General features: G+C 64.4%; 4 protein-coding genes across 4 annotated transcripts; 3 read left to right on the forward strand and 1 right to left on the reverse strand.

The window, feature by feature from the left end:
- Positions 1 to 1,190: 1,190 nt before the first annotated feature.
- Positions 1,191 to 17,859, forward strand: PIK3R2 (phosphoinositide-3-kinase regulatory subunit 2). The gene is made up of 16 exons (XM_084498842.1): positions 1,191 to 1,300; positions 5,639 to 6,346; positions 8,987 to 9,079; positions 9,572 to 9,634; positions 10,744 to 10,875; positions 11,077 to 11,278; positions 11,382 to 11,467; positions 11,780 to 11,885; positions 11,992 to 12,090; positions 12,262 to 12,442; positions 12,637 to 12,762; positions 13,003 to 13,145; positions 13,364 to 13,540; positions 13,778 to 13,849; positions 14,050 to 14,220; positions 14,533 to 17,859. Exons 2-16 carry the CDS (start codon positions 5,995 to 5,997, stop codon positions 14,723 to 14,725), a joined length of 2,196 nt encoding a protein of 731 aa, XP_084354968.1. The 5' UTR covers positions 1,191 to 1,300; positions 5,639 to 5,994; the 3' UTR covers positions 14,726 to 17,859.
- A 548-nt stretch (positions 17,860 to 18,407) lies between these two features.
- On the forward strand, positions 18,408 to 20,511 carry IFI30 (IFI30 lysosomal thiol reductase). The gene is made up of 7 exons (XM_084498896.1): positions 18,408 to 18,628; positions 19,373 to 19,552; positions 19,624 to 19,698; positions 19,795 to 19,890; positions 19,982 to 20,134; positions 20,213 to 20,281; positions 20,368 to 20,511. Exons 1-7 carry the CDS (start codon positions 18,506 to 18,508, stop codon positions 20,431 to 20,433), a joined length of 762 nt encoding a protein of 253 aa, XP_084355022.1. The 5' UTR covers positions 18,408 to 18,505; the 3' UTR covers positions 20,434 to 20,511.
- A 213-nt stretch (positions 20,512 to 20,724) lies between these two features.
- MPV17L2 (MPV17 mitochondrial inner membrane protein like 2) lies at positions 20,725 to 23,789 on the forward strand. Its single transcript, XM_084498891.1, has 6 exons — positions 20,725 to 20,760; positions 21,855 to 22,022; positions 22,266 to 22,436; positions 22,531 to 22,607; positions 22,716 to 22,844; positions 22,943 to 23,789. Exons 2-6 carry the CDS (start codon positions 21,857 to 21,859, stop codon positions 23,006 to 23,008), a joined length of 609 nt encoding a protein of 202 aa, XP_084355017.1. The 5' UTR covers positions 20,725 to 20,760; positions 21,855 to 21,856; the 3' UTR covers positions 23,009 to 23,789.
- Positions 23,724 to 27,952, reverse strand: RAB3A (RAB3A, member RAS oncogene family). Its single transcript, XM_084498887.1, has 5 exons — positions 27,860 to 27,952; positions 25,972 to 26,199; positions 25,729 to 25,847; positions 25,483 to 25,607; positions 23,724 to 25,100 (listed from the first exon to the last, which is right to left on the reverse strand). The coding sequence occupies exons 2-5, from the start codon at positions 26,197 to 26,199 to the stop codon at positions 24,910 to 24,912; spliced, it is 663 nt and encodes a 220-aa protein (XP_084355013.1). The 5' UTR covers positions 27,860 to 27,952; the 3' UTR covers positions 23,724 to 24,909.
- Between the last annotated feature and the right edge of the window lie 14 nt (positions 27,953 to 27,966).

Consider the following 27,966-nt stretch of genomic DNA (forward strand, 5'->3'; position numbering starts at 1 on the left):
ATGAGGCTGGATGAGGGCAGGGGGTGGGTTCTGGAGGGGATCCTCGTGCAGTGCCTGGTGCAGTGCTTAACGCCCATTGCAGTGCCCCCTTGCAGTCCCTGTTGCAGTCCCTGTTGCAGTGCCCATACAACACCCACTGCAGTGCCTGTTGCAGTGCGTGGTGCAATGCTCAATGCCCGTTGAAGCACCCGTGCAATGCCCACTGCAGTGCACATGCAGTGCTTGGTGCAATTCAGTGCCCGTTGCAGAGCCCATTGCAGTGCATGGTGCAAATGAATGCCTGCTGCAGTGCCGTGTAATGCTCATGTAGTGCCTGCTGCAGTGCCCAATGCTCATTGCAATGCCCGGTGCAATGCCTGGTGCAATGCTCAATGCCCAGTGCAGCCCCCATGCAATGCCCAGTGCAGTGCCCAGTTCAGTGCCTGGTGCAGTGCTCAATACCGTTGCAGCCGCTGTGCAATGCCCAGCGCAATGCCTGGTGCAGTCCCCGTGCAGTGCCTAGTGCAATGCGCAGTGCAATGCTCAATGCCCGGTGCATCCCCCATGCAATGCCTGGTGCAATGCTCAATGCCTGTTGCAGCTCCTGTGCAATGCCCATTGCAATGCCTGTTGCAGCGCCCGTGCAATGCCCAGTGCATCCCCCATGCAATGCCCAGTGCAATGCTTAATGCCTGTTGCAGCCCCCGTGCACTGCCCCGTGCAATGCCCGGTGCAATTCTTAATGCCCGGTGCAATGCTCAGTGCCTGGTGCAGCCCCCGTGCAATGCCCGGTGCAATGCTCAATGCCTCAATGCAGCCCCCGTGCAATGCCCGGTGCAATGCTTAATGCCCGGTGCAATGCTCCGTGCCGTTGTAAGCCCCGTGCAATGCCCGGTGCAATGCCCGGTACAATGCTCAATGCCCGTTGCAGCCCCCGTGCAGTGCCCGGTGCCGCCCCGCGCCGCGCCACTCCCCTCTCCCGCCACCAGGGGGCGCCCCCGCTCCCTTCTCCCGTTCCCTCCTCCCCAGCCGCCGCTCGGCTCTTTCCGGAGCGGCTCGGCCGAGGGGCGTGGCCCCGGGCGGCGGGGAAGGGGCGTGGCCACGGGCCCTCCGCAACCCTTCGGAACCCTTCGGAACCCTTCGGAAGCCTTCGGAACCCTTCGGAGCCTTTCGGAGCCTTTCGGAGCCCTTCGGGGCTGTTCGGCCTCGTTCGGCCCTTTCCGGGGCGGGCTCGGGCCGTTCCGGCGCCGTTCGGGCCCTTCGGAGGCAGCAGCGGGGCTGGAGGCGAGCGGCGGCGGCGGCCCGCGGGGGCGGCGGAGAGGTGGGAACGGGACCGGGACCGGGGACGGGAGGGGGGCGGGAGGGGGTGGGGAAGAGCCTGGGAGGGGCTGAGGGGGAGCTGCGGGTCCTGAGGGGGCTCTGAGGGGGCTCTGGGGGGGGGCAGCGGGGCCTGAGGGGGCCCTGAGGAGGCCCTGGGGGGGGTAAAGGGCCCTGAGGGGGCTCTGAGGGGCTTCTGGGGGGGCTCTGAGGGGGGCAGCTGGGCCCTAAGGGGGTCTTGAGGGGGTCCTGAAAGGGGGCAGCGCCTGAGGGGGCCCTGAGAGGGTCCTGAGGGGACCCTCAGGGGGCTCTGAGGGGGGGGGCAGCGCCTGAGGGGGTCCTCAGGGGGTCTTGAGGGGGCCCTGGAGGGGAGCAGAGGGTCCTGAGGGGGGCGCAGTAGACCCTGAGGGGGCGAAATGGGCCTTAAAGGGGTCCTAAGGGGGGGCAACGAGCCCTGAGGGGGTCCTGGGGGGGGGGCACAGCGCCTGATCGGGCCCAGGCCCTGTCCCCCGTCCCCTCCTGGGGCTCTGCTGAGGCGTCCCCGTCCCCTCCGTGTCCCTCAGCAATACCGGGGCTGTCGCTGCCCCCCCTCAGCCTGCAGAGCCCCCCCCCAAGGTCCCATTGCAGGGACCCCTCTGGGTGCAGCCAGGGGTCGTGGGCAGCCTGTGTGAGGGCTGGGGCCGCTGCTCAGCACCGTGGTGCTGGGCTGAGCTTCCCCAGCATGGGGCTCGGTGCCCTGGGGGGGGGGGTCGCCGACAGCTCGCCCCCCAAATCCTGGCTCCTGGGATGGGGCCAACGCGGCTCCTTGCAGCAGGGTCCGTGCCCTGCGTGCCTCAGGGACGCTCCTCGGCCCCTCGAAGGGGAAGTTTCCCATGGCCACGAACTTGCGAAAGGGAGAGGAATGGGAAATAAAAGCTGGGGGGGGGGAAATAATGCCTGAAGGAGCGGTGCGGGAGCTGGAGCGGCGCCGTGCAGCACCCGTATGCCCGGTGTGGCGGGGGAATGGCTGCCTCGCCCGCCGTCAGCGCCCGGTTTTTATTGCCAGAGCAGCTCCGGGGCCCGCTGGGGAGCTGGCCCTGTGACTTTCCCCTCTGTGAGAGCGAGAGAATGGAGACAGCTGAGTAAATATAGCCTAAATCGTCGCTTTCCTGGCCCTTCCGCCCGCCCTTCCCTCGCATGCGAAGGGGCTGGGGTGTCCCGGAGGCTGGCTTGGCCTCTGCTCCAGTCCCTGCCCCTTCCATGATGTGGGAAAGTCCACGGGATGGTTGGGTTTCTTTGGTGACTCTCGGCTCTGACGCGCACAAATCCTGCTTCCAGTTCCCCCTGCGGCGCTCGGCGGCGCCTGGCTCCTCCCGGGGGGTGACTGCTGCCCCCAGACCCTCCTTTTTTAATTTATTTTTTATTTTTTTTTTATTTTTTAACCCCTTAGGAAAAAGGGGTTGGGAACGTGGGCAAATCCTCTCTGCCCCTCCGTCGGTTCTCGCCGGACAAAAGCTCCGGGCTGGGAGAGAAAAACCGCAGCTCAGCTGGAATGCAGCGGGGAGCCGAGCCAGCTCGGAGCGGTGGCAGAGTGCCGGCGCTTCAGTGTGTTTATAATATAAAAAAAAAAAAAAAGAAAAAAAGGAGTATTTATAATATCGGGGGCTCTTTGAATTCCTCCGAGGATATCTGGAGCCGCGGCTCGGCGCTGGAGCCACAGGGTGAGGGGAGATAAAAAAAGGAGGGAAGGAGCCGTGGAGTTTGGTGTCAGCCCCTACCCTAAGAACCCTGCCCTGCTGCTGCGGTTCCCTCTCACCTCGTGGGTCGTTTCGTGCCCTGGCTGTGCTCAGAGGGCTCCTAACAAATTGTCACAGCGATCCCAGGGATCCCAGATCCCAGAGGGACCTGGTGCGAGGCACGTCGCCCTTCTCCGCTCCGTGCCGGCGAGGGAAAGCTTCCAGCCGAGCACAAGGCTCCTGAGGTGAGGAGGAGAAAGCTCCTGAGGTGGGTGAGCTCCAGAGGGAGCAAGAAGGGCCCTGGGTGAGGAGAAACCCAAGCAATTCCTCCCAAACTTCCCAAAGCACGAGGTCGGCAGCGGTCACGTATTCGGAGGAGTAACCACGGCGTCCCCGGAGAGCTGCTGCTCGCGGGGCCCTGCTGCGTGCTCTGCTGCACCAGAAGTGGGTTTTGGTGAGAAAAGAGCTGGAAATGGCTTCGGCTGCTCTGTGCCCCCCCTACGAGGCTTGGGGCAGAGGCAGCCCCGGCTCGGGACGGCGCTCGCTGCTCAGAGGGAAGCACCAGGCAGCCTGGAAGCACAAACCCCAACCCTGAACCGTTTTTATTTCTCCCCCTGGTTCCATCACCCTCCTTTCTCTCCAAAGAAAGGTTCCTTCTCCTTCTTTGCAGCCCCCTGACACGCAGCACCTCGCGGCTCAGGCCTTGATTTGGAGCTGGGTTCCCCCCCCCCAAGGATCTGATGTAACTTGGACGCGTTTGGCCGTGCAGGCTGTCACAAACATTCCTTTTTTTTTTTTATTATTTTTTTCAAATATTTTTATGCATTCTTTCGCCTCGCTGGAGGGAAAGCAACGCTTCGGCTCGCTTCGAGTCGAGCTGCACTTTGAACCGCGCTCGGAGCTGGCTCGAGAAGCCCAGGAACCGCGTTTTCAGCCTTAAGATGCTTTTCTTTAGGCACCAAAAGCCTCGCAATGTGCTTTTTGTTCCGAGCTGATGCGTCCAACAAAGCAAGTCCTGACAGCAGCCCATGAATCGCCCGATTGTTTCTGGGCACGGCGATAGCTGGACCGAAGGTATTTCGATGCCTGATGGCGGGGGGGGGGTTTTGGGGGAGCCCACCGAGCACAGACACACACAGGAGGCTTCCTCCCTGCGAGCTTGGAGCCAGGCCCAGCCAAAATTTTGCTGGAGAGCTGCTGGAAACCCGGCACACGCAGAGCCCCCAGCTCCAGACGTGTGCTTGCAGCGGGCAGGCTCGTGCGTGTCCCGTGCTCCCAGCACCTCCTGCCTCCTTCCCGAGCTCGCCTTCCCTCCAAACATCTATTTAAGGGCTTGGGGAAACGCGTGGTCCCTTCCCCCTCCCCAAAAACACGCCTGCTCCCCGCCGTGGGATTTGTGGGGTTGGGGGCCGGGTGCTCCTCACCCTCCGTCACCGCTCGCAGCACGGGGAGGCCGAGGAGCCTGGCGCTGGGTGAATTCCCCCCAGATTTTTGGGTGCTGGGGCGTGGGGAGCAGGGCAGCCCAGAGCCAGGGCTGCGAGCAGCTCTTCTCGCCTTGTGCAAGAGCCGGCGCCGGGCTGGAGGGAGCCAGAAGCTGTGGGACCTGCTCCTCGGGGAGCCTCAGGAGCTCCGGGGCCACACTCTGCTCTCCAAAGCCACTGAACGAGTTCGCCTCGGTGCCAAAATCCCGGCGTGGAAGCCGGGGAGGTGCCGGCCCCGCTGCCTCGGGGCACGTTTTGGGCTCTGTCCTCGCCGGGATTGCTCTGCCTCAGACCCCGGTAGGCAGAGCTCAGAGGGGCGAGGGGCAGGCGGCGGAGCACGGCCGTAAATCTGCGCTCTGGGTCGTGGGGTTATATTTTCCTGGCCGGGATGGGATTTGGGAAGCAGGTGAGGTTTGGGTTTCTGGGCAGAGGCAGCTCAAGCCGTCGGCAGGACCCGCAGCGTTTCGGCAGGGGCACTGGGAGCACTGGGAGCACTGGTTTCCAGCTGCGGCCGCCCCGTTGCCTTCGAGGTCCCTTCCTCGGCGCTGGGGCTCGCCCAGCTCAGCCCGAGGGAGCTGGAAAGGGCAGGGAGGGGATGGGAAAGGGGCCGTGCATGGCTGGGGGGCAATGCCCCGGCTCAGCAGCCCTCCAACAACGTGTTACAACCTGGGTCTGTTCTTTTTGGTGGCTTTCTGGGCCGGGCAGGCACCCTCATCCTTCCATTTCTCTCTATTTCAATAGCTCAGAGGCAGGTAGCAGCTCGAAGCAGGCTCGAAGGCTTCTAAAGATCCAATTTCACCAGAAAAGGTGAAATTCCCTGGGCACCACCTCCCGCATAAAGGCCGTCCTGTCCCTCTCGCTGCGCCCTCGCTCGCAGAAGCTGCGCGGAGAGCAGGGGAGGAGGCGTCCTCCCTGTGAGCAGCCGCCGGCTCCTCTCTCCCCTTTATGGTTGTTTTTTTTTTGTTTTTTTGGAGTGCAAATTCGCTCTTAGCATGTCCTGGCAAGGAGCGCCCGGATGCAGGGCTCGGCAGGAGCCTGGCAGGGCAAGGAGCGAGCGCTGCCTCACCGGCACGAGCCCCCTGCTCCATCCTGGGGGGCTCGGGGCGCCGTGCTGGGTGGTGACACTCCACATTTTTCTCCCCGCAGGTGCTGGGGAGGCAGAAGCAGCATGCCCTGTGGCTCTCGGCTCGAAGCTCTCACCCTCCAGGCTCCGGGGAAGCCGCCTCTCTTGTGGTGAACGGGACCCGGCTGCGTTTCTCCGCCGCATGCCCTCTCGCGAGCGCTGGATTATGGTCGTCTCCTTCTCCCTCTGCTCCATCATCTGGCTGAATCGCGGCTTCAAGCTGAGGAAAAGGGGCTGCACCTAAGCACCCCGGGGCGCGCTGGGACCGGGCTCCCCGAGGCGCCGCTTCGTGCAGAGACCTCTGGAGAGCGCCGATGGGGGAGAGCTGCCCCTGAGGGCTCGCCTCTCCACGCAGAGAAAGCTCGGAGCCGCTCTCGCCATGGCCGAGAGGATGGGCAGCACCGACGGCTTCCAGTACCGCGCCCTCTACCCCTACCGCAAGGAGCGCGAGGAGGACATCGACCTGCTGCCCGGAGACATCCTGGTGGTCAGCAAGGGGGCCCTGCAAGCTTTGGGCTTCAAAGACGGCGACGAGCAGAACCCCAACCAGATCGGCTGGATCCTGGGAGTCAACGAGAGGACCAAGCAGAAGGGCGACTTCCCCGGCACCTACGTGGAGTACGTGGGGCCCGTGAAGATCTCCGTCCCTTCGCACCGGCCTCGGGTGCAGAGACCCCTGCCCGCCACACCGGGGGCCGGCGGCTGCCGGCTGCAGGAGGCTCCGGAGCAAGGTAAGCCCTGCCAAGTGCCTCTTTCACTGCCTGTGAGCTGAGCTGCTCAGGTTTTGTGTGCTCACGCTCAGCCTTGGCCAAAAAGGCAAGTTCTTTGTTCCTGCCGTGCTCTGAGCTCCTTGGTGCTGCTTCTCAGGGCGAGCCCCGTCCCGCTGTAACCTCTCCAAAATCCTTCCCTGGCCCACGACCAGCCCCATGGATCCCCTCTCCCTGCCCCGCCGAGGTTTTGCCCCGCTCCTTCCCTCAAGAAAAAAAAACCCTGACCTCTCCCACCCGCCTCCCTGCCTCTGCCGCTCCCTGCCAAGCGCCTCCTGGCCCCGCTGAGACGCACAATTCCTCCTCTCTGGGCAGGAGGAGAAAAGTCCGGGTGGAGAAGAGGACTTGCAGAGCTGCAGCTAATCACTCGCCTGCCTGGCACCGCTCCCTGTCCACGGGTGGCAGGGCTGGGGCTGGGCACGGGCACAGCCGGGCTTGGCGCTGCCTGGAGAGCTGCATCCTGTGCATTTTTTGCCTTTTTCTTTCTTTTCTGTCCCATCAGACGCTGGACGGACCCTCTTTGGGGTCCTGAGGGGTGGAAAGGAGCACGGGGCAGGGTGCTGGGGCCGGGTGTCTCGCTGTTGCACCCCTCGGGGTTGGGGACATCTCCAACTTGGGGACTCTGGGGTGGCTGTGTCGGCCCTGGCGCGTTTTATTTATTTATTTTACATATTTTTTTGCAACCCTGAAGTTGTACGGAAGCCAAGCCCGTGGTAGTTCTTCGCGGTCTGCCTGCCCCGCTGGGGTGAGGCCTGCCTGGGAGGTGCACAGACGGCTCCTGGCTGCCCCCACGCAGCTCGCAGCCGCCTCAATTCCTGCCCTGCTCCTTCCCGGGGCTGTCCTGGCCTCCAGCGGTCCCTCAGCCCCTCCGCCACGCACGGGTGCACGGCCACGAGGAAGAGCAGCGAGGCCTGGCTCTTTCCGAGGCTGAATTTGAGCCCCTGGTGTTGGCGTTCACCTTCTGCAGAGAGCACGAGCGGAAAATGCGGCTCGGAAATATTTCCGCAGCCGCCCCGGCCGCGCTCTGAGTGCCCTTGTTCCCTCGGCCCTGCCCGGAGCACGGCGGGCTCAGGACCCGCTGCTGGCAGCCAAAAACACGAGCTGCTGCCTGCTGAAGCGGCACATTCCCAGCCGGGCCACGTGGGGAGCTCAGCTTTTATACTTCTCCCTTCCGAGGGTCAGGCCCAGCCCCAAGCAGCACCATGCAGGGCCCTGTCCTGCCCCGGGGACACCGCGGTGACTCTCTGCACGGCCCTGCTGTGCTTGTGGGGTCCTCCTGCAGCAGTTTGGGGTCTCGCCGAGCTGCTCCTTTCTCCTCAGCACTGCCCCGAGCTGCTTTGTCCCCCCTTTTGAGGCCGTGGGGCCACGAGGTTCAGCCGGGCACACACTGGGCAAGTTGTGGTCACAGCCGTGACACTGGGGCCACATTTCACAACAAGAAGCAACCTCCTGGCTCTGCTTCAATCCAGCAGCCCGTGCTGGCTGTCCCCGGTGCTGGGGGAGCCTCGTGCCCTGCCTGGTGCTCAACCTTTCTCTGCTCTCGCTCCCTCTGGCAGCCTCGCGGCCGGGCGTGCGCGCTCCTGCCCCGGCCTGCGTCACCCTGAGCGCAGGGAAAGGTGCCCGGGGCCCTGCCGAGCCAGCCCCGAAGCCACCACGCCGCAGCACGTAGGCTCCCCGCCTTGGCAGCTCCTCCACACGGCCCCGTGATCCAGCTGCAGCTCCCAGCTCCGGCTCCAGCTCGCCGAGAGGCGCCTCGGGCACAGCAGCAGAAGCAGCAGCCCTGGCGGGCGGCGTGCCGCAACCCTTCCCACGCTGCCCCCACCCCATTACAGACCCGAGGCGGCGCTGAAACGCCGCTGCTCCACGCGGGGCCGTGCCCTGGGTCCTCGTGGAGAGGGTTTGGGAGCGCACGGCTGCGGTGGGGAGGCCTCGTGGGGCTCGGGCACGTGGAAATCACCGCCTGCCCGCGGCTCCCCCCACCCCAAAGGGCAACGGGGTCCCGTGCTGCGGGTTCCCGTGCCCCGTAACAGCTTGCACGGAGGAGGCCGTGGGGTAGAGGGGAGGGGGAGGCAGCGAGAGGGCCGGTTTCCATGTTCAGCGAGCAATCGAGGGCAGGAATTTGCTGACGCAGCGCTCTGCCTGAATCGCTGCATTAATCACAGCTCAGCGCCGCGAGCGAGCTCCCCGGCCACGCCGCTCCGCCAGCCCTGTGCCACGTCCTGGCCCGGGCAGAGGCTGAGCCTGGCCGGAGCCCCGGAGCCCGAGTAACCCCTGCGGTGCTTGCCCGGGTGTCACTCGGTCCCCAGGGTGCTCGGGGAGGTAAACTCAGCTCCGCAGAAAGCAGCGGGGATCCCTCGACATGCACGCACCCCGCTGTGCTCTGTAGGGCTCCGAGCAAGGCTGGGCTCAACGAGTGCTGTGCGGGTTTTGGGGCCAGCTCGCAGGCTCCGTGCGGTGTTTGCGGGGCTGTGGCTGGCAGCAGGGGCCGGGCTTTCCCTGCTCAGGGACACCACTGCTGGGAGCAGCGTTGGTTGTGTCCATCCCTGGCTCTGCTGCGGGCCGAGCTGGGTCTGACGCCTCCTTTTCTCTCTCCCTCCTCCCCAGGGTCTCCTCTCCCCGACCTGCAGGAGCAGTTCAGTCCCCCGGAGGTCGCGCCGCCGCTGCTGGTGAAGCTGGTGGAAGCTATCGAGAAGAAAGGTGGGGGCCCGAGAGCCGCGGCGAGGCCGGGGGGGGGAAGGCAGCTGCTGTGCAAAGCTGCTGGCGTTGGTCCGAGCTCAGCGCGACACGCGGCACGCAGCTGCCTGCAGGAGGGGGGCCTCCCGCTCCTCTCTGGCCTCAAATTTGGGTCCCCAGGGTCCGGCCTGACCCCACTGTGCCATCCTGATCCGAATTGCTCATGTTGCAGCTCTGGGTCCGCAACGGGACGCCCACACAGCCCGGCTGGGTGCTGGGCAAGCTCTCCTGGGGGCTACAGAGCACCCTACCCTAAATCCGTGCCACGAGGGCACTGAGCCAGGGCTTGGAGCTGCAGCGGGGTGTCCCGGGGGGGGCACGGGGGGGCTGTGGCAGCATCTGTGGGAGCCAGCTGGGCTGGCAGCGGGGCTGGCAACGGGGCTGGCTGCGAAACGGCCGCGCGCGAGCCGCGGGGCTCGCAGCTCACAGCTCACAGCAGCCTCCTCGCTTCCGCAGGGTTAGACAGTGAGATGTTGTACAGGACATCTGGCTCCGAACTGAGGCAAGCTCTGAGAACCGGTAAGAACCAGCTCGTCGCGGCGAGGAGGCGAACGGGCTCAGATGGAGGAGATTAGGGGATGTGACAGCGCCAGCACTAATGCAATCCAGGCCGGGCTCGCCTGTCCCCGGCAGTTCCTGACTGCCGGCACGCTGCCTGCGGGGCTGGGCCTGCCCTGTCCTGCCCCAGCCCCTTCTTTTTTCGTGCTGGGGACGGGATGGGACAGGACGGGGGGATTCCTGCCGGGGTGAAGGGATGCAGCGCCAGCTGTGGGGGCTCGCAGTGAATTCCCCACACGTCTCCTGCCGTCTCTTTGGGGCGCCCTGAGCTCAGGGTGCTGCAGAGGCTCCTCTGGCTCTGTCCCGCCACGAACGAGAACGAGCAGGGGAGGATCTCAGAGCTCAGCCTGGGGGCTGGAGCCGTGGCTCTGCTGGGCCTCTTCCAGCACCTCGCTGCCTTCTTTGCTTCCACTCCTCACAAACCCGAGCTGAGCGGTGCTGTCAGCTCTTCCTGCAGGCGGTGTGTGCTGTCCTCACAGCCTGAGCCTTGCATTTGTGGGGCAGCACGGGTGGAGGGAGGCATTTTCCTCATGTTTTCCCCATATGTGGCCGGTCGGCTGTCTCCCTCTCCGCACACATCTCCAACAGCAGCAGCAAAGAACAAAGCTCTGACCCGCAGAAGGTGCGGGCACACCAAATTACCTCTGTGCCCTCCTGGGGGAGCTTGAGGCAGCGTGATGTGGGACATGGGCACGTCGAGGAGGTCTTGGCCGCGTGGGCTGCTTGGCTCTGAGAGCTCTGTGCTCCCCTGGGGGTCTCGTGTGCTGCATCCCAGGCTCTCTGGCTGGCCGGGGGGGCTGCACCGAGCGTGGGCTGCATCCCGCAGGAGCAGAGCTTGCAGCGAGTTCAGGGCTGTTTGTGCAGATCCCCGCAGCCCACCCGTGCCTGGGGTTTTGTGGCTGCTTTGTGGCCTGACCCCAGCTGTCTGGCTTCACCGTGCTGACCCCCCCCAAACTCGCTGCTCTCCTGCTGTGCCACGGGATGGCTGCGAGGTGCTGGCAGCACCGGGGCTGCCTCCTGGGCGCCCGGGGTGTGCGCCCACCACCCATGGGAGATCTCTGCCCCGGCAGATTGGAGCCTGGGCGACCTGGAGCCCTTCGACGTGCACTCCCTGGGCGAGGCGCTGCGCGGCTACCTGCAGGACCTGCCTTCCCCCGTGGTGCCCGTGGCGGTGCACGGAGACATCCTCCGTGTCCTGCAGGGTAAGGGCCTCCCCGGCCACGCTTGGGAACGGGGACGCGGGTGGGATGGATGCGTTTGGGTTACTAAAACAGATCCTGTCCCTATGGGGTCTGTCACACGGCCTCTGCTGCTGACAGCGCTCCCACCCCGTGGCTGCCAGCGCGTGGAGTGCGGTGCTGGCTGTCCCAGCCCTCCCCATCGTGTCTTGCTTCTCTCCCCAGAGGTTCCCCAGCCGGAGAATTGCCGGAAACAGCTGCTGCTGGCCCTGGAGTCGCCTGCGGTCCCGCTCCAGAACACGCTCACCCTGCAGTTCCTGCTCCGGCATCTGGGGAAGGTATCACAGCAGGCCGAGAGCAACAACCTCCACCCTCGGGCCCTGGGAGAGATTTTCGGCCCCCTTCTCCTCCGGCTGCCTGGCGCCAGGTACGTGAGGCTCTCGGGTCCCTGCCGCGTGCCCCGTGCCGGCCTCTTTGCCTGCCAGGACGAGGAGCCCAGGCTGATCTCACTGGTTCCTCTCTCCCCGCAGCCCAGAGCTGAGCCCTGACTTCTCCGTGCTTTTTCTGGAGATGCTTCTGCAGCTGAAGGAGTTGGAGCCGGAACAGCTGCCTCCAGGTACTGTCCCCAGTGGCTGAAACGCCCCCTTGGGGCCCGAGGCGCTGCCGTTTGTGCTCCGTGGGCGTGGATTTTGCCTCCACAAGCAGATTGCTGAGGGCTTTCTGTAGCCCAGCTGTGCTCGGATGCCTCCTGGAGGTGCTGATCTCTTGCTGTAGATGTGCCTGGAGCAGCTCCTGGCAGCACAGCGGCCGAGTGGGGCTTCCCAGGACAGTCACTGCGGGGAGAGGGGGACTTGGAGCTCCAAGGGTGGGGAGCTGGGATTTGGGCCAGCCCGAATTCAACCCTTCCTCAACCCTGCTTCTCTTACAGCGTTGCCTCCAAAGCCTCCTAAGCCAAAGCCCAGCGCCGCCAGCCTGGCCAACGGGAACAGCGTGCCCTTGCAGGACGCCGAGTGGTACTGGGGTGACATTTCCCGGTAAGGGGGTGGCCGGCAGCTCCAGCTCTGTGTGCCCACCCTGTCGGGTTCAGGGCAGCTCTGGCTGTGCCTCACGGGCCGTGACAATCATCCCTGTCCCTCGCAGGGAGGAAGTGAACGAGAAGCTGCGGGACACGCCGGACGGTACCTTCCTGGTGCGGGATGCTTCCAGCAAGATCCAGGGCGAGTACACGCTCACGCTCAGGTAGGAAATTGGGATCTCCCAGAGCCTCTGCTGCTCTGGGGCGAAGCTCTCAGCCCGTGTCCCTGTGCTTGTGGCAGCTGGGACGTCAGGCTGGCACAAGGGACACATCCAGGCTGGTGCAGGGCGCTGCGGTGGTGATAAACACCCCCTGCTCTCCCCTCCTCTCTGCAGGAAAGGAGGCAACAACAAACTGATCAAGATCTTCCACCGGGAAGGCAAGTACGGCTTCTCGGAGCCCCTGACTTTTGGCTCGGTGGTGGAGCTCATCACACATTACCGGCACGAGTCGCTCGCCCAGTACAACGCCAAGCTGGACACGCGGCTGCTCTACCCCATCTCCAAGTACCAGCAGGTGAGGTCGGTGCTGCAGGGACAGCCCAAACCACGGGCATCCATCATCCCGGCCCTCTGGTAGACGCAGCGCCTCTTCCCCGTGCTGGGACGTTGCTTTGCGGGGCACCCTGCAGGGCTGGTGGTTTTTTTTGGGGGCCTGTTACCTTGTAGAGGGGCAGGAGCGGGTCCTGACTGAGGCTGTGTGTACGGCAGGACCAAGTGGTGAAAGAGGACAGCGTGGAAGCCGTGGGAGAGCAGCTGAAAGTCTATCACCAGCAGTACCAGGACAAGAGCTGGGAGTACGACCTGCTGTACGAGGAGTACACGCGCACGTCCCAGGTACGCGTCCCCGGGGGGCACACACGGGGCACAGAGAGCAGAGGCTGGGCACCCACTGCCCCATTTGTCTGCTCCTGGGCTCCAGAGGGCTCCTCGGAGAACAGGCTTTGAAGTGGGGGATATTTTGACTGCACCGAGGACGGTGCTGGATGGGGAGGGGGGTGGGAAGGGGCTGCAGACGGGCAGAAACCCGCCCAAATCCTCGCCGCTTCCTCAGCTCTCCCCTCTCTCCGAATTCAGGAGCTGCAGATGAAGAGGACGGCAATCGAGGCCTTCAACGAGACGATCAAGATCTTCGAGGAGCAGTGTCAGACGCAGGAGAAGTGCAGCAAGGAGTACATCGAGCGCTTCCGGAGGGAGGGCAACGAGAAGGAGGTGCAGCGGTGAGGATTGAGGGCTGCGGTGACCTGCCCTGCCCGAGGAAGGGCTCCTGGGGCTGGGGGGGGGATCGTGGGGGCTCGGGGCAGAGCTGAGGCACGTGCTGTCCTCGTCGCTCCTGCTGCGGGCGGGAGCTGGCAGGCTGCCTCCTCCGCCTCCCCCACCTTGGCTCACAGCCGAATTTCCCCCCCTCCCTTCCCCCTTTCCTTTCTCCTCCTCCCAGGATCCTCATGAACTCGGAGAAGCTGAAATCTCGCATCACGGAGATTCACGACAGCAAGATGAAGCTGGAGCAGGACCTGAAGAAACAAGCCTCGGAAAACCGGGAGATCGACAAGCGCATGAACAGCCTCAAGCCTGACCTCATGCAGCTGCGCAAACTGCGGGACCAGTACTTGGTGTAGGTAGCTCCTACCCCCGCGGAGGGCTGGCAGAGGGGCCCTGCTTCCCCTCCAGCCCGGCCCAGGAGCCTTCCAGCTGGCTCCTCGAGGGCTTTGAGGCTTGTTGGACCGGCTGGCAGGGCTGCTGCGTGCAGCGGCTTCAGGGAATGGCGGCTTCTCAAAGGGGGGAGGCTGCTGCCCTCTGGCGATGGCTGCGTGAGTGCTGCCTCTCCTGAGCTCTTCCTCTCCTTCCCCAGGTGGCTGACGCAGAAAGGTGCCCGGCAGAAGAAAATCAATGAGTGGCTGGGCATCAAGAACGAGACGGAGGAGTGAGTGTCCCCGCTCACGTGTCAGGGGGCGTGGGGGGGGCTGATCCAGAGCCTTGGGCAAATCCCATCGCCCTGTCTGGGAGCTGAGGATGAATTCCCTGCTGGGAGGAGTGCTGGCAGCTACCGGCGGGAGGGGAGATGCTGGGGGGGCACGTGCCTGAAGTGAGGGGCCCTGACACCCTGCGTGTGCTCGATTGCAGTCAGTACTCCATGATGGACGACGAGGAGGAGCTGCCTCACCACGAGGAGCGGACGTGGTACGTGGGGAAGATCAACCGGCTGCAGGCCGAGGAGATGCTGTGCGGCAAGCGGGACGGCACCTTCCTGATCCGCGAGAGCAGCCAGAAGGGGTGCTACGCCTGCTCCGTGGTGTGAGTACCTCCGTGGGGCCGGGGCTGCCACCTCGACTCTGGGAGACACGTGGGGAGCACAGACGGGCAGAGGGAGACGTGGCGGGATGGGGCTGGCACCCGTGTCGCCCTGCCCTTCTCCTGCCAGATGCTGGAGGCTGGCGGAGGCGTCAGCTGGCAGGCTGGGCTTCCCCCAGGTCTCCCGTCTGCCTTCAGCTCCTCGTGCCAGGGCCAGACGTGGCTTTGGGCTGCTCCTGCTTGTGCCCCACTGTCACTTTCCCTGGGGGGGTTCCTCGCTCGCCGCTAACCCGCGCTCCCTTCTCTCCCCGCCAGGGTGGACGGCGACACCAAGCACTGCGTCATCTACAAGACGGCGTCTGGCTACGGCTTCGCGGAGCCCTACAACCTCTACGCCTCCCTCAAGGACCTGGTCTTGCACTACAAGCACACGTCCCTGGTGCAGCACAATGACTCCCTGAATGTCACGCTGGCTCACCCGGTCCTTTCCCAGCCACCCGCCAGATGAGCAGCCCGTGCACAACACAACAGCTGCCTTCAGCTTCTCCCCAGGGCACTGCTTTCTGGCTCTGGACTCTTGCACCCTGTATAGTTGAGTCTCTGTGCTCCTGCCCCTCCAGAGCCTCCGAGATGTCTGTGACCGTTCCTGGTGTCCCTTTTTGGTCAGTAGCTGAAACCCGTGTTGGCTGATGGGACAAAAAGGCTGGGCTGTTGCCTCCCAGTGGGCTCCAGTCCTTAGGAGGTGGGATCCAGTTGGAATTGAACCGCTGTGGGCGAGCACAGCCCTTCCCCTTCCCCGACAAACAGGTCAGACCCCTTCTTGCTGGCAGGTTGCCCCGCTATGCATCACCGTAGAGCTAGATCCCGATTCCCCTGCGCTCCGGTGCAGGTCACTGCTGCTCTGAGCGAGGGGCTCCCTGCCCCGGGCGCTGGAGAAGGCAGAGGAGGAGCCTCCGCCGAGCGTACGCGTCCTCCGCTCTCCCTTCCCTCGGTGACTTCGCGGGCTGGGGTGGGAGCTGGTGTCTGGTACGAGGGCTGCTGCTCCGCTGTGCAGAGACTCGGTTTCACCAAGAGAAAAGTGTCCGTGGGGCGGCGGGCGTGCCGGGGAGGGGGCTTCGTGACCGAGGTCCCCGCTCCGTGCTGTGCCCCTTCTCCCTGATTTATTCCCTGGTGTCGTAGCCACCTCCTGAGCGTTGCTGCCAGGGGAGGGAGGACCCGGCAGGCGACGAATCTCTCACCTTAGTCGTGCCAACTAAGCTGTGAAACCCCCGTCGGTACCCGGGGCGCGCAGCTCTTTGTTCTCCTGGTTGTCTTTGGTGAATCTCTGCGAGCGCAACCCGTTGAAGCTAACTGTAGCTCTGTAAATATGGTTCTTTTTTTGTAATCAGCTGCTTTCTACCTAGTCCCGGCGGGTGCTCAGCTCCCACTCCCACCTGCAAGCGTGTGGGCAGCATCCATCCGGGCTGCTGCAGGGCTCGGCTCCTGCCAGCGTGAGCAGGAAGGGGTTCGGAGCCCGCCGCACACTACGAGCCCGCCGCAAAATGAAGGACCTCTGCTGCAGGAGGACGGTATCTCCGCTGGGCCTAGGGGGCCTTAGCACGTAGAAATGTATATGCATGATGTGGAACTGTGTATGCAAAGCACTTATATTCGTCAGTACTGTATGGGGACTGTACGGGGAGGGGGGGGGGGACACTGTAGGGGTGCCCCTCGCGGCTGGCAGGCACGGGCAGGGCTTTGCAGAAAAATTTCTGCAGAAATTTTTGCAGGAACTTTGCAGAAATTGCTGAGCGCAGAGGGCGCGGGGGGTTGTAAAAGCTGCACCCGAGCCTGCGAGCCGAGGCCGTGGTGGTTTCTGCTTTACGGGGTTATCCGGTCTGCCTGGATTGAGCAGAGCGTTGCTCGTCCTCTCTGATTTGCCTGAGAGGCTCTTCCCCTTCCCTTGCCGGGACCTCCGGAAGGGCTGGGGGATGCTGTAGGTTTTGCTGCTTCTGCTTTGCGTTGCAGCTCGCTCTGCGGGGCGCCCTGCACACCCGGTGCCAGAGCACGGTGCGCTCGCATGTCCTCTGCCTGCGTCCCATCCTCCACGCACCGCCTGCAGCAGGGCCTGCCCCATTCCTATCGCTCGCTCTCCCTCTTCCCCCGGTCACCTCTGCTGCTCGTGCAGGTCCGGGACGGTTCCCAGATCCTTTTGGATCCTTTTGGGGTCTGGGGTTGTTGGGGCAAACGTCACGTTCCCCTTGTTTGTGGCAGCTCCCCCACGCTCGGCTGTACAGACCCCATTCCCTGCTCTGTGGCCCTGGGCTCTGTTTTGGGGTTCCCTTCTTTTTGTCAGCACTCGGTGCTATCGCTCGGGGGCTCACCTGGCAAAAGCCAGCAGTGGCAGTTAAGGGAATGGTTTGGGCTCAGAAACACGAGATCAGGGCATGGCCACCAGCCTCCATGCTCAGAGCGCAGACACGGAGCCCCAACAGGGTCTGTGGGGTGCTGGGACACCCCAAAGCCTTGGGCCAGGCTCCTGCCCTGCGGGGTGGGCTGTGGTGGGCTCCTCCAGCCCCTTTCATCCCCAAACAACCCCACCTAGCTGAGCTCGGGGCCGGTCCCATGCCAGCCACCGCGTTTGGGTGTCCGCGTCTCGGCGCTTCGCTCGGTGCTTCCCCAGGGCTTTGCTGCCGAGGAAATTCCAGCTTCCCGTGACAGCGTTGTTTTTTTTTTTTAATTTTACCCTCCTGGCCGAATTTCTGCTTCTCCCCACGCCGTCCCTTCCTGCCCCCAGCTGCAGCAGGACCGTGGTGGCCCCGCCGCGTCTTCCAGCGCCGCCCTCACCGCGGGTCTGGCCCCAGCGGGGCCGTGCTCGTGGTCTCGCGTGCAGCGAGGAGGAACGGGCCCTTCCCCAGGGCTGCCATTTCCCCGACAGTGCTCGATTCGGCTCTCAGAACCGCTGCTTCGCCCCTCTGTCCCCGTAGGGTGGAAGAACCAAGCCCCGAGCTCCCTGCAGCGCGGCTCCCCCGGAATAAGCTAGTTTGTGATTTGTCTTTTTGATGCTTTCGCTCGTGCTTGTCCGCGCCTCCGGGTTAACCAGGTAGCGATGTGTTTTTTCGAGGCCCTGGGCTGTGCTTTGCTGCTTGTCACCCGCATGTCCCCCACCCAAAACCGCGTGCCCACGTCCCACGGGTGCACCGTGGCCGTCCCTGCTCCTTGGGGCACAGCTCGGCCCTTCCAGGGGGCGAGGGCAGCCCCCGGCATCGCGGCGAGGTCCCAAAAAACCGCGTCCAACCCCTCCTGCTTCGGGTCGGCTCGCGTTGCTCCGAGCCCCCCGCCGTAACCCCGAGGGCTCTCGTGTCACCGGAGAGTGGCCGGAGGTGGCACGGGTGTCCCCGACCGCTTTGTGCTCGGAGAGGACGTGGCGGCTGTGTGAGCGCTACTGAGATTTTTTAGTTCTTTAGGTATATGCAATAATAAATACTCTAACTTGCCACTTCAGCTGTTCGTTACCAGCAGTAGTTCTCTTTGCTCTTTCTGTTGATGTTTACTAATGTAAACCCAGTATTTGTTACTGTAAGGATTTTTGTACGGTACTTCGAAAAAAGGAAAAAAAAAGGAAAAAAAAACAAAAACACAAATAAAACAGAATTAATGATGTGGCTGTGGCCGTTTCTTTGGGGGGGAGCAGGGGTCTCCCAGGGGACCAGAGGCAGGAAAGGGCAGAGGGGGGGGCCCAAAGGGGCAAGAACCGTCCGGAAACGCCTGGCTGCAACCAGCAGGGGAAGTACCAGCTTCCTCCTCCTCCGCCCCCAAAACCAAACCCAGGAACGGGTTTGGGCAGCACCCACAGCCCTGGTGCAGAGCCGTGGGGCTGGGGGTGCTTGGCGGGGGCTCAGAGCACGGCCAGGGCTGCCCCCAGCTGCTTGGGACACGCCGAGCCCCGCAGCCTCCGCGCTGCTCGGGGTTGAATTTCAGCCCGTGACCTGTTGCAACCGGCCCGTGCACGGCAAAACAACACCCCCAGCGGGGCTGGGCTGGGCGCCTGCACCCCAAATCCTAAACATGCAGGGTCTGCGCCTTCACCCCGCCACGCTGACCCTTGGCACGTGCAGCGGGGCAGCAAGGACGAGGGGACGGAGCCGTGGCCCCGCGTGTGAGTCAGCAGCGGCGGCGTCACGAGGAGGAGGAGGGCGAGCGGGGCAGGAAGGGTGCGCGGAGGCGGGCGCAGCCGAGCTTTAAAAGTCCTCCCGGGGACGGGGACAGACTCGCCTCTGCTCTGGCTCCCGGCCACCCCGCCGTCCCCATGGCCCCTGCATTGGCCCTGCTGGCCCTGCTGGCCCCGGGGCTGGTGGTGGTGGCCCTGCCTGCCTGTGACTACCCGGCCCACCTCTGGTGCAGCTCGCGGGAGATCGCCGTCGCCTGCCAGGTCAGAGCCACGGGGCTGGTGCCAGGGCTGCCGCCCCCCCAAGGCTGCGGTGACAGCCCGGTTTTGGGGGACACATCCCACCGAAACGGCACGCACGGGAGGCTCTGCACACAGCGGTGCTGAGCGGGGCTGGGACTGGGTTGTGCGGGACCACGGCCGTGCAGTGTCCATACCCGGTGCCTGAGCCGGCTCCGAGCATCCCTTTGGCACGGCGCGGGGATGCTCGGGGTCCCTGCATCCAGCGGGCCCCGCGGTGCTCCCTGACATCCCCGGGGCAGAGTCGTGCTGCAGCCGGACCTCGCTCCATCCCCGCGCTTTGTTGCCACTTCTCCTTTTTCAGCACGAACCAGCTTTCAGCTTATTCTGCCGTGAATTGCCGGACGGTGAGACCGCTGCCAAGGCGGGGCTGGCAGCACCCCGTGAGCCTGGACGGGCTGCAGCCCACCCGGCGGTGGGTGCTGTGCTCCCGCCCAGGAAAGTCCTGGCCCCGCTGGCTGTACTTTTCCCCAAAATACATTGGGGAAGTTCCTGTGGAAAGCCCCAGTGCTGTGTGCCGGCGGCACGTGGAATCCTGCAGCCGCAGGACGCCCCCAGCCTCTTTCGCTTCCCTCCCAGCCCCGGGGGCTGCATGCACAGCCCCTTCTCGCCCCCATCCCAGCAGCTTTACCCCATCCCCTGCGCACACAGGCGGCTGCAGCCTCCCCCTGTTGCATCTCCCTGTACCCCAAAACCTTCTGCACACAGGCGGAGAGCCGCTGCGCCAACCTCTCGCACCCCACGGCTCCTCCCGTGGAGCTGAGCCTCTACTACGAGAGCTTGTGCCCGGCATGCCGCGGCTTCCTGGTGGAGCAGCTCTTCACCACCTGGCTGCTGCTGCCCAGCGAGACCATGAACATCACGCTGGTGCCGTACGGCAACGCGCAGGTAGGAGCCGTCCCGCGCCGTGCCCACGCCGCCGGTGCTGCCGGCCCCGCTCAGACCGGTTCGTCCCGCAGGAGAAGAAGGTCGGCGGCAAGTGGCAGTTCCAGTGCCAGCACGGCTCGGAGGAGTGCTTGGGCAACATGATCCAGGTGAGCCGTGCTGCCTCCCCATCCTCATCCCGGTGCTGTGAGCACTGGGGGGGGGGGATCCTCACCGCTCCCCCGTCCCCGTTCCCATCCCCGCAGGCCTGCCTGATGCACGAGGGCGAGAACTTCACCACCTACTTCCCCGTCATCTTCTGCATGGAGTCGGGCACCTCCGCCACCAAAAACCTGGAGGCCGTACGTCCCCGTCCCCGTCCCCGTGACACCACGGGGTCGCCCCCACCGTGCTGACCCGTGCCCCGTGCTCTATGTGTCCCCCCCCCGGCAGTGCCTGCAGGTCTATGCCCCGCAGCTGGACGCGGGGCGCATCGCTGCCTGCGTGCGCGGGGACCTGGGGACCGCGCTGATGCACCGCAACGCCCAGCTGACCGAGGCGCTCGACCCGCCGCACCAATACGTCCCCTGGATCGTCGTCAACGGGGTAAGGGGGGGGCTCAAAGGGCTCGGGGGGGCCATGAGGAGCCCGTTATGATGAGCCCTTCACCCCGGTGTCCCGCAGAAGCACACGGACGAGCTGCAGGAGCAGGCGCAGCGCTCGCTGCTGAGGCTGGTGTGCCAGCTCTACCAGGTGGGACGGGGACACCCAGGTGCCAAGGGGGGGCTGTGGGGACGTGCCCCCCGCCCTGCCGGGCACTACCGGCCGCTGTGTGGCAGGGGGAGAAGCCCGAGGGCTGCCAGAGTGCCGTGGAACCGAAGCCCAGGGCGGTCTGCAAGCGCTGAGACACGGCGGATGTGGACGGCTGGGAGCGCCGAGGAGCGAGAGGGGAATAAAGAGAAATGTGTTGTGGAACGAGAAAAGGCCCCCGAGTGCTTTGCTGGACCGGGGGGGGCGCTGGGGGCTGGGGACGAGGCGTTGGGGACAAGACGGGGCCACTGGGGACAGCCTCGCTCCGTGTCATGGCGGCCGCCCGTGCTCTGTACGTGTCATGGCGGCCCCCAGTGCGCCTCTGTACGTGTCATGGCGGCCGCCGGAAGCCGGAAGTTGTCCGTCCCTGAATGCGCTCCCCCGCCCCTCGTCAACGCGGGCGGGTGGCGGAACGCGCGGCGGTGAGCGGGGGGGGGGGGCGCGGGGAACTGGGAGAACTGGGGGGACTGGAGGGAACTGGGAGGAACTGGGGGAGCACAGAGGGGATGGGGGGGGGCGCCCCGTGGGGAATTGGGGTGTACAGGGGGAACTGGGAGGGATGGAGGGTTCCGTATGGGGTTACTGGGAGGGACTGGGGGGAACTGGGAGGGACTGGGGGAACTGGGAGATGTGGGGGGGGGCGACTGGGGGGCATGGATGTAACTGGGGGAGGTCCGGGGGGGATGAAGGGGGACTGGGAGGGCTCCCAGTGGGAACTGGGGGGCACAGGGGGAACTGGGAGGGCTGGACGGTTCCGTGTGGGGTTACTGGGAGGAACTGGGAGGGACTGGGGGAACTGAGAGATGTGGAGGGGGGCGACTGGAGGGCATGGATGGAACTGGGGGAGGTTCGGGGGGGGATGAAGGGGGACTGGGAGGGCTCCCAGTGGGAACTGGGGGGCACAGGGGAAACTGGGAGGGTCCCATATGGGATTACTGGGGTAACTGGGAGATGGGGAGGGGGCGACTGGGGACATGGATATAACTGGGAGGGGTCCGGGGGGGGGGCTGAAGGAGGACTGGGAGGGCTCCCACTGGGAACTGGGGGCATGGCGTGTCTAACTGGGGGCACAGGGGTAACTGGGGGGGACTGGTTGGGTACATTAGGGGTGACTGAGGGGGGCTTGGGGTAACTGGGCAACTGGGGGGGGGTCCCAAAGGGTAAGGGGAGGGGGGCACAGGGTGACTGGGGGGCACTGGGGTGACTGGGGGTGGCCCCGCAGGGGTAACAGCAGACTGGGGGAGCCAAAGGGGGAGGACTGGGCAGCACCACGTGGCTAACTGGGACCTACTGGGCGGGTCTATAGCGTAACTGGGGCTGACTGGGCAGCACAGGGGGTGTCCAACACAGCTACCTGCAGCAACCACTGGCCAAACTGGGAGCACTGGGCCACAGAGGACCAAAGATCCACGCAGGGGGTGGGCGGTGTGCTCCATCCCACAACCGTGGGGCTGTCCCCACGCCCCCTACAGTGCTCACCACCCCCCGTTAACCCCCCCATAACCCCCAAATTTAGGGATGCTGGCGCGGGGCCGCCGGCTGCTGCAGCCCCTGTTCGGCGGCCGCCTGCTGCTGCTGACCAACACGGCGAGCTGCGGGGCGCTGCTGGCCGCCGGCGACACCCTGCAGCAGGCATGGCACCTCCGCCAACACCCCGAGGACCAGCGCCAGGCGGCACGCACAGGTGACAAAGCTTGGGGTGGGGACACACAGGGGGACACCCATCCCGCTCCCCAAAAAAAACCCTGCCTCAATTCCTGCCCCGCATCGCTGCGGGCTGGGATCGCGGCGGGGTTGGGATCGTGGGTCCCCGGGGGCCGGATCTCGTTACGGAGCCTCGTTAATAATGTAAAAAGGGTGTGTGTGTGTGTATGGGGGGGGTCAGGGTGGCCTTAATAATGCAGGGGGGGGGGGTGTCGCCTTGCAGGGCGCATGTTCGCCGTGGGCTGCAGCATGGGGCCGCTGATGCACTTCTGGTACCTCTGGCTGGACGCCGCCTTCCCGGCGCGGGGCGTGCGGGGGCTGAGGACGGTGCTGAAGAAAGTCCTCATCGACCAGCTGGTGGCATCGCCTGCCCTGGGAGCCTGGTACTTCCTAGGTGGGGTGACACTCGTCCTGGGGGGGGGTGACACTCGTCCTAGGTCACCCCAGACCCCACCCTGTGGGCGCTGCTGACGCCACTTCTCCCGCAGGCATGGGCACGCTGGAGGGGCAGAGCCTGGAGGCGAGCTGGGAGGAGCTCAAGGAGAAATTTTGGGAGTTCTATAAGGTAAACCCAACCCTTCAGCTCGTCCCCGAGTCCCTCAGGGTGTCCTGCTCCCCCCTGGGGGGGGGGCAGCTGGTGGCTCTGTGTCCCCCCCCCCCCCATTCCCCGCAGGCTGACTGGTGCGTGTGGCCGGCGGCGCAGCTCCTCAATTTCCTCTACGTGCCCCCCAAATTTCGGGTGGTTTACGTCAACGTGGTGACGCTGGGCTGGGACACCTACCTCTCCTACCTCAAGCACAGGGTGAGCTCCGTCCCCGGTCCCCCCCACGTTTGCCACGGGCCGGGTTGCAGTGCGCGAGCCCCGTTTTTTGTTTTTTTGTTTTTTTTTGGATTTTTTAGCCCAAACCGGCACCGAGCGCGGAGCAGGAGGCGCAGGGCGGGAAGCAGCGCGGTGCTGGGATGTAGCAGCGTGGAGAAGCCGCTCCCGAAACCTGCGATGCCTTTTCAGCAGCTCCTGCCCCTGCTGCTGGGGGCTGGGGGCAGGCAGCACCCCCGCGAGGTGGGGCAGGATCCGGCCCCGTGGTGGGCACGGCCTGGGAGCCACCGCTGGTGACAGCCACAGCCAGGGGCTGCTGCAGATCCCGCTGATTAACTCGTTTACTGTCAGTAATTAGGGGGCTGTGCCTTAACAAACGGGGTAGGGGAGAAGCACTCAGCGCCCCAGGGACAGGCACAGCATCTCCTGCCCCTTGTCCCCTCCCCAGGGGCCCCAGCAGAGCCCCCCCAGGCTCTGATATGAAATTTGTTCTGGTTTCTGATATATTTGACAGAAGCAGAGCAAAAACTGAGGAGTTGGGGGCCGGTTCCCACTGTCAGTGGCCCCTGCAACCAAATCAGCCTTGGTGCCACAGCAAAAAATCCTGCACTTGCCCCTGGTGGCTCCCCAGGCACAATCCGTGCCCCCCCCTCACCTAGGATCCCATTTATTTTCATTCTCCGGTGCCTAAATCTCCTTTTCTACCTTAAAGGTGCCTTTCTTGCAGCTCCAGCCTCATCATGCACTGCTGGGGGGGGCTATTTGCAGAATGCTAATTGTCAAAACCAATTAATCTCCCCCCTCTCAGCTTGAAATCGCCCCCTGCACGCTGCCCCCCACCCCCCAAGGACGAGGGGCAGCCGCTGATCAGCATCGCTTTTATTTCTTCACACCATTTTCTTTTAATACAGTGATTTTTAGGAAATTGTACCCTTTTGACACTTCTTTTTTTTTCTTTTTCTTTTTTTTTTTTTTTTTTGACATTTGTACAGTACGGTGGTAACTCTTCCATCAGTAAACTTCACAAAAAAGAGGAAAAAAGGGGAAGGGTGGTGGTGGGGGGGGAGGACCACGGTACCGCAGTGAGAGGAGAAAGGGGAGGGGGGGGAGGAAAAAAAAAACAACAAAAAAACTGTAAAATAAAGACACAGCGCTCCGGGAAAAAATAAATAGAGGGAAGCAAGACCTCGGGGTCGGTCGTTGCTGGAGGAATATCCACGTATTCACAGTCTCCACAGAAGCACGGTAACTATAGGACCAGGCGAGGAGCCGGGCGCGCTGCAGCAGCCGTGACGCTCGCCCCTATTCCCCAAACCGGGGGTGGAGGGGGGGGTTTTGGGGGGGTCCACGGGGTTTGGTCGGTGCTCCAGCTCCGCCAGCCCCTTGCTTGGTCCTGAAAAACCTTTAAATAAAGAGCGTGGGGAGTGCTGCTCACCAGGTAAGCACAGCGAGGAATTGGGGGGGGGGGGGGACGCAGCGACGGGGGCACGGCACAGCGCACGTCCTACGGCTATTTACAGGGACTCCTATGTACAGGGAGGAAGACAGCGAGGGGGGGGGCGGGGGGGGCATAAATTAGCATCTTTTTATACAAATGGGTGAGGGGGGGAGCAGCCAGCCAGCTGGGGAGGGGGCGCCGGGCAGCCAAAAGACCCCCAAGGGCTCTCCGGGCAGGCGCTGCCCCCGTAATGGGGATGGGGGTGTCGGGTCCCGGCCCCCCTCCCCATCACCCTGCAAGCAAAACGGCAAAAAAAAGTGTTTTTTTCTGAGCGATTTGGGCTCAGAGGGCAATAGGAAGGGGGTGGGGGTTTCCTCCTACCATCCCAGGCTTAAAAATAAATAAAGGGGAAAAAGGGGAGGGGGGGGCACAGCCTAATTGATAAGGGAGGGGGGGTGGGAAAAGGGGCAGGCGCCAACCCTTTGGGGAGCCTGCGAGGTATCAGCAGCAAAAAGCCCCCCCTGGGGGGAAGAAAAAGGGGGTGCTGGGGTGTGTTGGGGGGGCTGGGGGGGGGGACGGATACGTGCACCGAGCGGGGTGGGGGGGGGGCCCCTAGCAGGCACAGTCCTGGTGCGGGGGGGCCTGCTGGTCCGTCAGCTGGGGGCCCTGCTTGGCGCCGGTGACGGCGGGGTCGGCCGTGTCCAGCGACTCCGACATCTTCTCGCAGATGATGTCCACCAGCCGCTCGAACGTCTGCTTGACGTTGATGTTGTCCTTGGCGCTGGCCTCGAAGAACTCGAAGCCTGGAGATGAGGAGGAGGAAGGGGGTTAATATTATTTGGGGGGGCAGCCCAGGACCCCGCTACGGCCCCGGTGATGCTCGCAGCCTCCCACTGGGGACGTTTCTCTGCTCCTCCTCCTCCTCCTCCCATTAAATATTCCCCGATGCTTGAGCTCAGCCTGCTCAGAGCAGGGCCAGACCCACCCCAATCCCACCCTATAGCGCGCAGCGAGCTTACAACCCCCAAAACCCACCCAAAGCAAGCATTCACAGCACCACACCACCTTATTTTCCCCGCATATTCCCATAATACATCCATTTTTTTTTTGGTGCAGGGCCAGCGTTTGCAATTTAAGCAGCGTTCCCCAAAATTTCCAAGAATTGCAGGCGGCGACGGGACTCACCCAGGTGCTCGGCGAGCTGGCGGCCTTTCTCGGCCGACACCACGCGCTCGTCCTCCATGTCACACTTGTTCCCCACCAGCAGGACCTGCGCGTTGTCCCACGAGTACGTCTTGATCTGGGTCGACCTTTGGGGCCGCGGAGGGACAAAGTAATTAAAATTTTAAAAAAAACGGGGCACAGGGTGATGGGGAAGGGGGCAGGATAATAGAATGGGGTAGGGGATGGGGCTGAGGGAGGGGGGCTCACCAGTCCTGCACGGCGTTGAAGGACTCCTCGTTGGTGATGTCGTACATCAGGATGAAGCCCATGGCCCCGCGGTAGTAGGCGGTGGTGATGGTGCGGTACCGCTCCTGCCCGGCCGTGTCCTGCGGCACGCGGCCACCGTCAGCCCCCCGCCGACACCATCCCCTTCCCCAAAAGGGGGCAGCCCAACCCCATAAACCCCTCCCCGAAGGCCCCAAATCCCTCGGGAACGGGGCCGGGGCTCACCCAGATCTGCAGCTTGATGCGTTTGTCGTTCCGGTAGATGGTCTTGACCTTGAAGTCGATGCCGACGGTGCTGACGAAGGCGGGCGTGAAGGAATCGTCGGCGTACCGGAAGAGGAACGAGGTCTTCCCCACGCTGCTGTTGCCGATGATGAGGATCTTGAACATGTAGTCGAAGTTCTGGTCCGAGGACTCCTTCTGCCCATAGCGGGAGTCGGTAGCGGACGCCATCTGCAAGGCGGCGGCGCCGTGAGCCCGGGGGGGGACACCGGCGGTGGACGACGTCCCCAGGGGCACCGACATCACCGGTGGCATCGGCATCCCCGGATAACCAACGCCCCCAGGATAACCAACGCCCCCCATGGGATAACCAACGCCCCCGGTGGCACCGGCACCTCCAGTATAACCAATATCCCCGGTGGCATCGGCATCTCCGCGATAACCAACGCCCCCGGGGGATAACCAACACCCCCCAGGATAACCCAAACCCACCCAGGGATAACCAACGCCCCCCCCAGGGGATAACCAACGCCCCCGATGGCACCAGGGCTTCGTCACCGCATCAGCCACGGTGGCACGGACAGGCCACCGTCCCCACGGTGCCCCCAGGCGCGCTGCCCCGGGGTATGTGGGGGTCGTGGTGGTGGGGGGGGGGACCCTGACCCCCCATCACCACCACCCATGGGGGGGGGGGCGCAGCTCCGCGGCCGTTGCTGCGTCTCTCCTCTGCAAAATGGCACCCGCGGCGGTGCCCCCGCAGGCTGCGCCGGGTGGGTGCTGCGTGGGGGTGGGTGCGGGGGGGTGCAGAGGGGTGCTGGGGGGGGGGTGGGGGTGGTATATGGGGGTGTGTGGGGGGGCACGCCACTGCCCTGCCCCTCCCCATGCACCCCCAGGTCCCCACCGTACACCGCGGCCTCCTGCAATGGTGGGGGCACTGGGAGACATCCCCCCCCCCCCCACTGCAATTCCTCCATCCTTGGTGCAAACCCCCCCCCCTTGCTGCAAATACCCCCCTCCCCATTGCAAACACCCCTCCCTCATTGCAACGCCCCCCCCTTGCTACAAATCCCCCCCAATTCCACCCCCCCACCTCATTGCAACCCCCTCCTCGCTGCAAATACCCCTCCCTTGCTGCAACCCCCCCCATCCTCATTGCAACCCCCCCCCTTGCTGCAAACCCCCCCTCCCTCACCGCAAATCCTCCTCCCTTGCTGTAAATACCCCCCCCTATTCCATCCCCCCGGCTGCTAACCCCCCTCCCTCATTGCGACCCCCCCCCTTATTGCAAACACCCCCCCCTCATTCCAAATCCCCCCTCCCTCATTGCAACCCCCCCATTTCACCCTCCCCTTATTGCAAACACCCCCCCTTGCTGCAACCCCCCCCGAGTCCTTGCAACCCCCTCCCTTGCTGCAAATCCCCCCTTCCTCATTGCAAACACCCCCCCCATTATTGCAACCCCCCTCCCTTGCTGCAAACCCCCCCTCCTTCATTGCAACCCCCATTTCACCCCCCCCAAGTCCTTGCAACCCCTCCTTGCTGCAAATCCCCCCTTCCCTCATTGCAATCCCCCCCCTCATTGCAAACACCCCCCTCTTTGCTACCACCTCCCCCAAGTCCTTGCAACCCCCCCCCCTTGCTGCAAACGCCCCCCCCCTTGCTGCACACCCCCCCCTTTTGCTCCCCCCCCCCCCGCTGCGGTTGCAATCCCCGCCAGCTGGCGTTGCAACGCCCTCCCCCCGGTGCAATTCCCCCGGGCGGCCCCTCCCGGCCCCCGGTGCACGGAACCGGGATGTTTGGGGGGGGGGGGGTCGGATTAAAAAGGGGGGGGTGGGTTGGGGATTGGGGGGGGATGGGGGGGGGGGGGGGGGGCGCGGGGGCGCGCGCTCACCTCCAGCCCGCGCTCGCGCCGCGCCTCCCGCAGAACTGCAGCAGCGGCGCGCGCCCGCCCCGCCGCTTGCAGAGCCCCGCTGACGTCAGCAGCGCGAGGAGGGGGGT

The sequence above is a fragment of the Aythya ferina genome (genome assembly GCF_964211825.1).
Source record: "Aythya ferina genome assembly, chromosome: 26".
NCBI lineage: Eukaryota > Metazoa > Chordata > Aves > Anseriformes > Anatidae > Aythya > Aythya ferina.

Excerpts from the sequence above, each read along its gene's own strand:
- MPV17L2 (XM_084498891.1), top strand. The coding sequence starts at position 21,857 with ATGCTGGCGCGGGGCCGCCGGCTGCTGCAGCCCCTGTTCGGCGGCCGC. Across the intron at positions 22,023-22,265 it reads GCGCCAGGCGGCACGCACAG|GGCGCATGTTCGCCGTGGGC; the intron begins GTGACAAAGCTT and ends GTCGCCTTGCAG. Across the intron at positions 22,608-22,715 it reads AATTTTGGGAGTTCTATAAG|GCTGACTGGTGCGTGTGGCC; the intron begins GTAAACCCAACC and ends CATTCCCCGCAG.
- PIK3R2 (XM_084498842.1), top strand. The coding sequence starts at position 5,995 with ATGGCCGAGAGGATGGGCAGCACCGACGGCTTCCAGTACCGCGCCCTC. Across the intron at positions 6,347-8,986 it reads GCAGGAGGCTCCGGAGCAAG|GGTCTCCTCTCCCCGACCTG; the intron begins GTAAGCCCTGCC and ends CCTCCTCCCCAG. Across the intron at positions 13,850-14,049 it reads ATCAAGAACGAGACGGAGGA|TCAGTACTCCATGATGGACG; the intron begins GTGAGTGTCCCC and ends GCTCGATTGCAG.
- IFI30 (XM_084498896.1), top strand. The coding sequence starts at position 18,506 with ATGGCCCCTGCATTGGCCCTGCTGGCCCTGCTGGCCCCGGGGCTGGTG. Across the intron at positions 19,891-19,981 it reads CCACCAAAAACCTGGAGGCC|TGCCTGCAGGTCTATGCCCC; the intron begins GTACGTCCCCGT and ends CCCCCCCGGCAG. Across the intron at positions 20,282-20,367 it reads TGGTGTGCCAGCTCTACCAG|GGGGAGAAGCCCGAGGGCTG; the intron begins GTGGGACGGGGA and ends GCTGTGTGGCAG.
- RAB3A (XM_084498887.1), bottom strand. The coding sequence starts at position 26,199 with ATGGCGTCCGCTACCGACTCCCGCTATGGGCAGAAGGAGTCCTCGGAC. Across the intron at positions 25,608-25,728 it reads TTCAACGCCGTGCAGGACTG|GTCGACCCAGATCAAGACGT; the intron begins GTGAGCCCCCCT and ends GCGGCCCCAAAG. Across the intron at positions 25,101-25,482 it reads CCAGCTCGCCGAGCACCTGG|GCTTCGAGTTCTTCGAGGCC; the intron begins GTGAGTCCCGTC and ends CCTCATCTCCAG.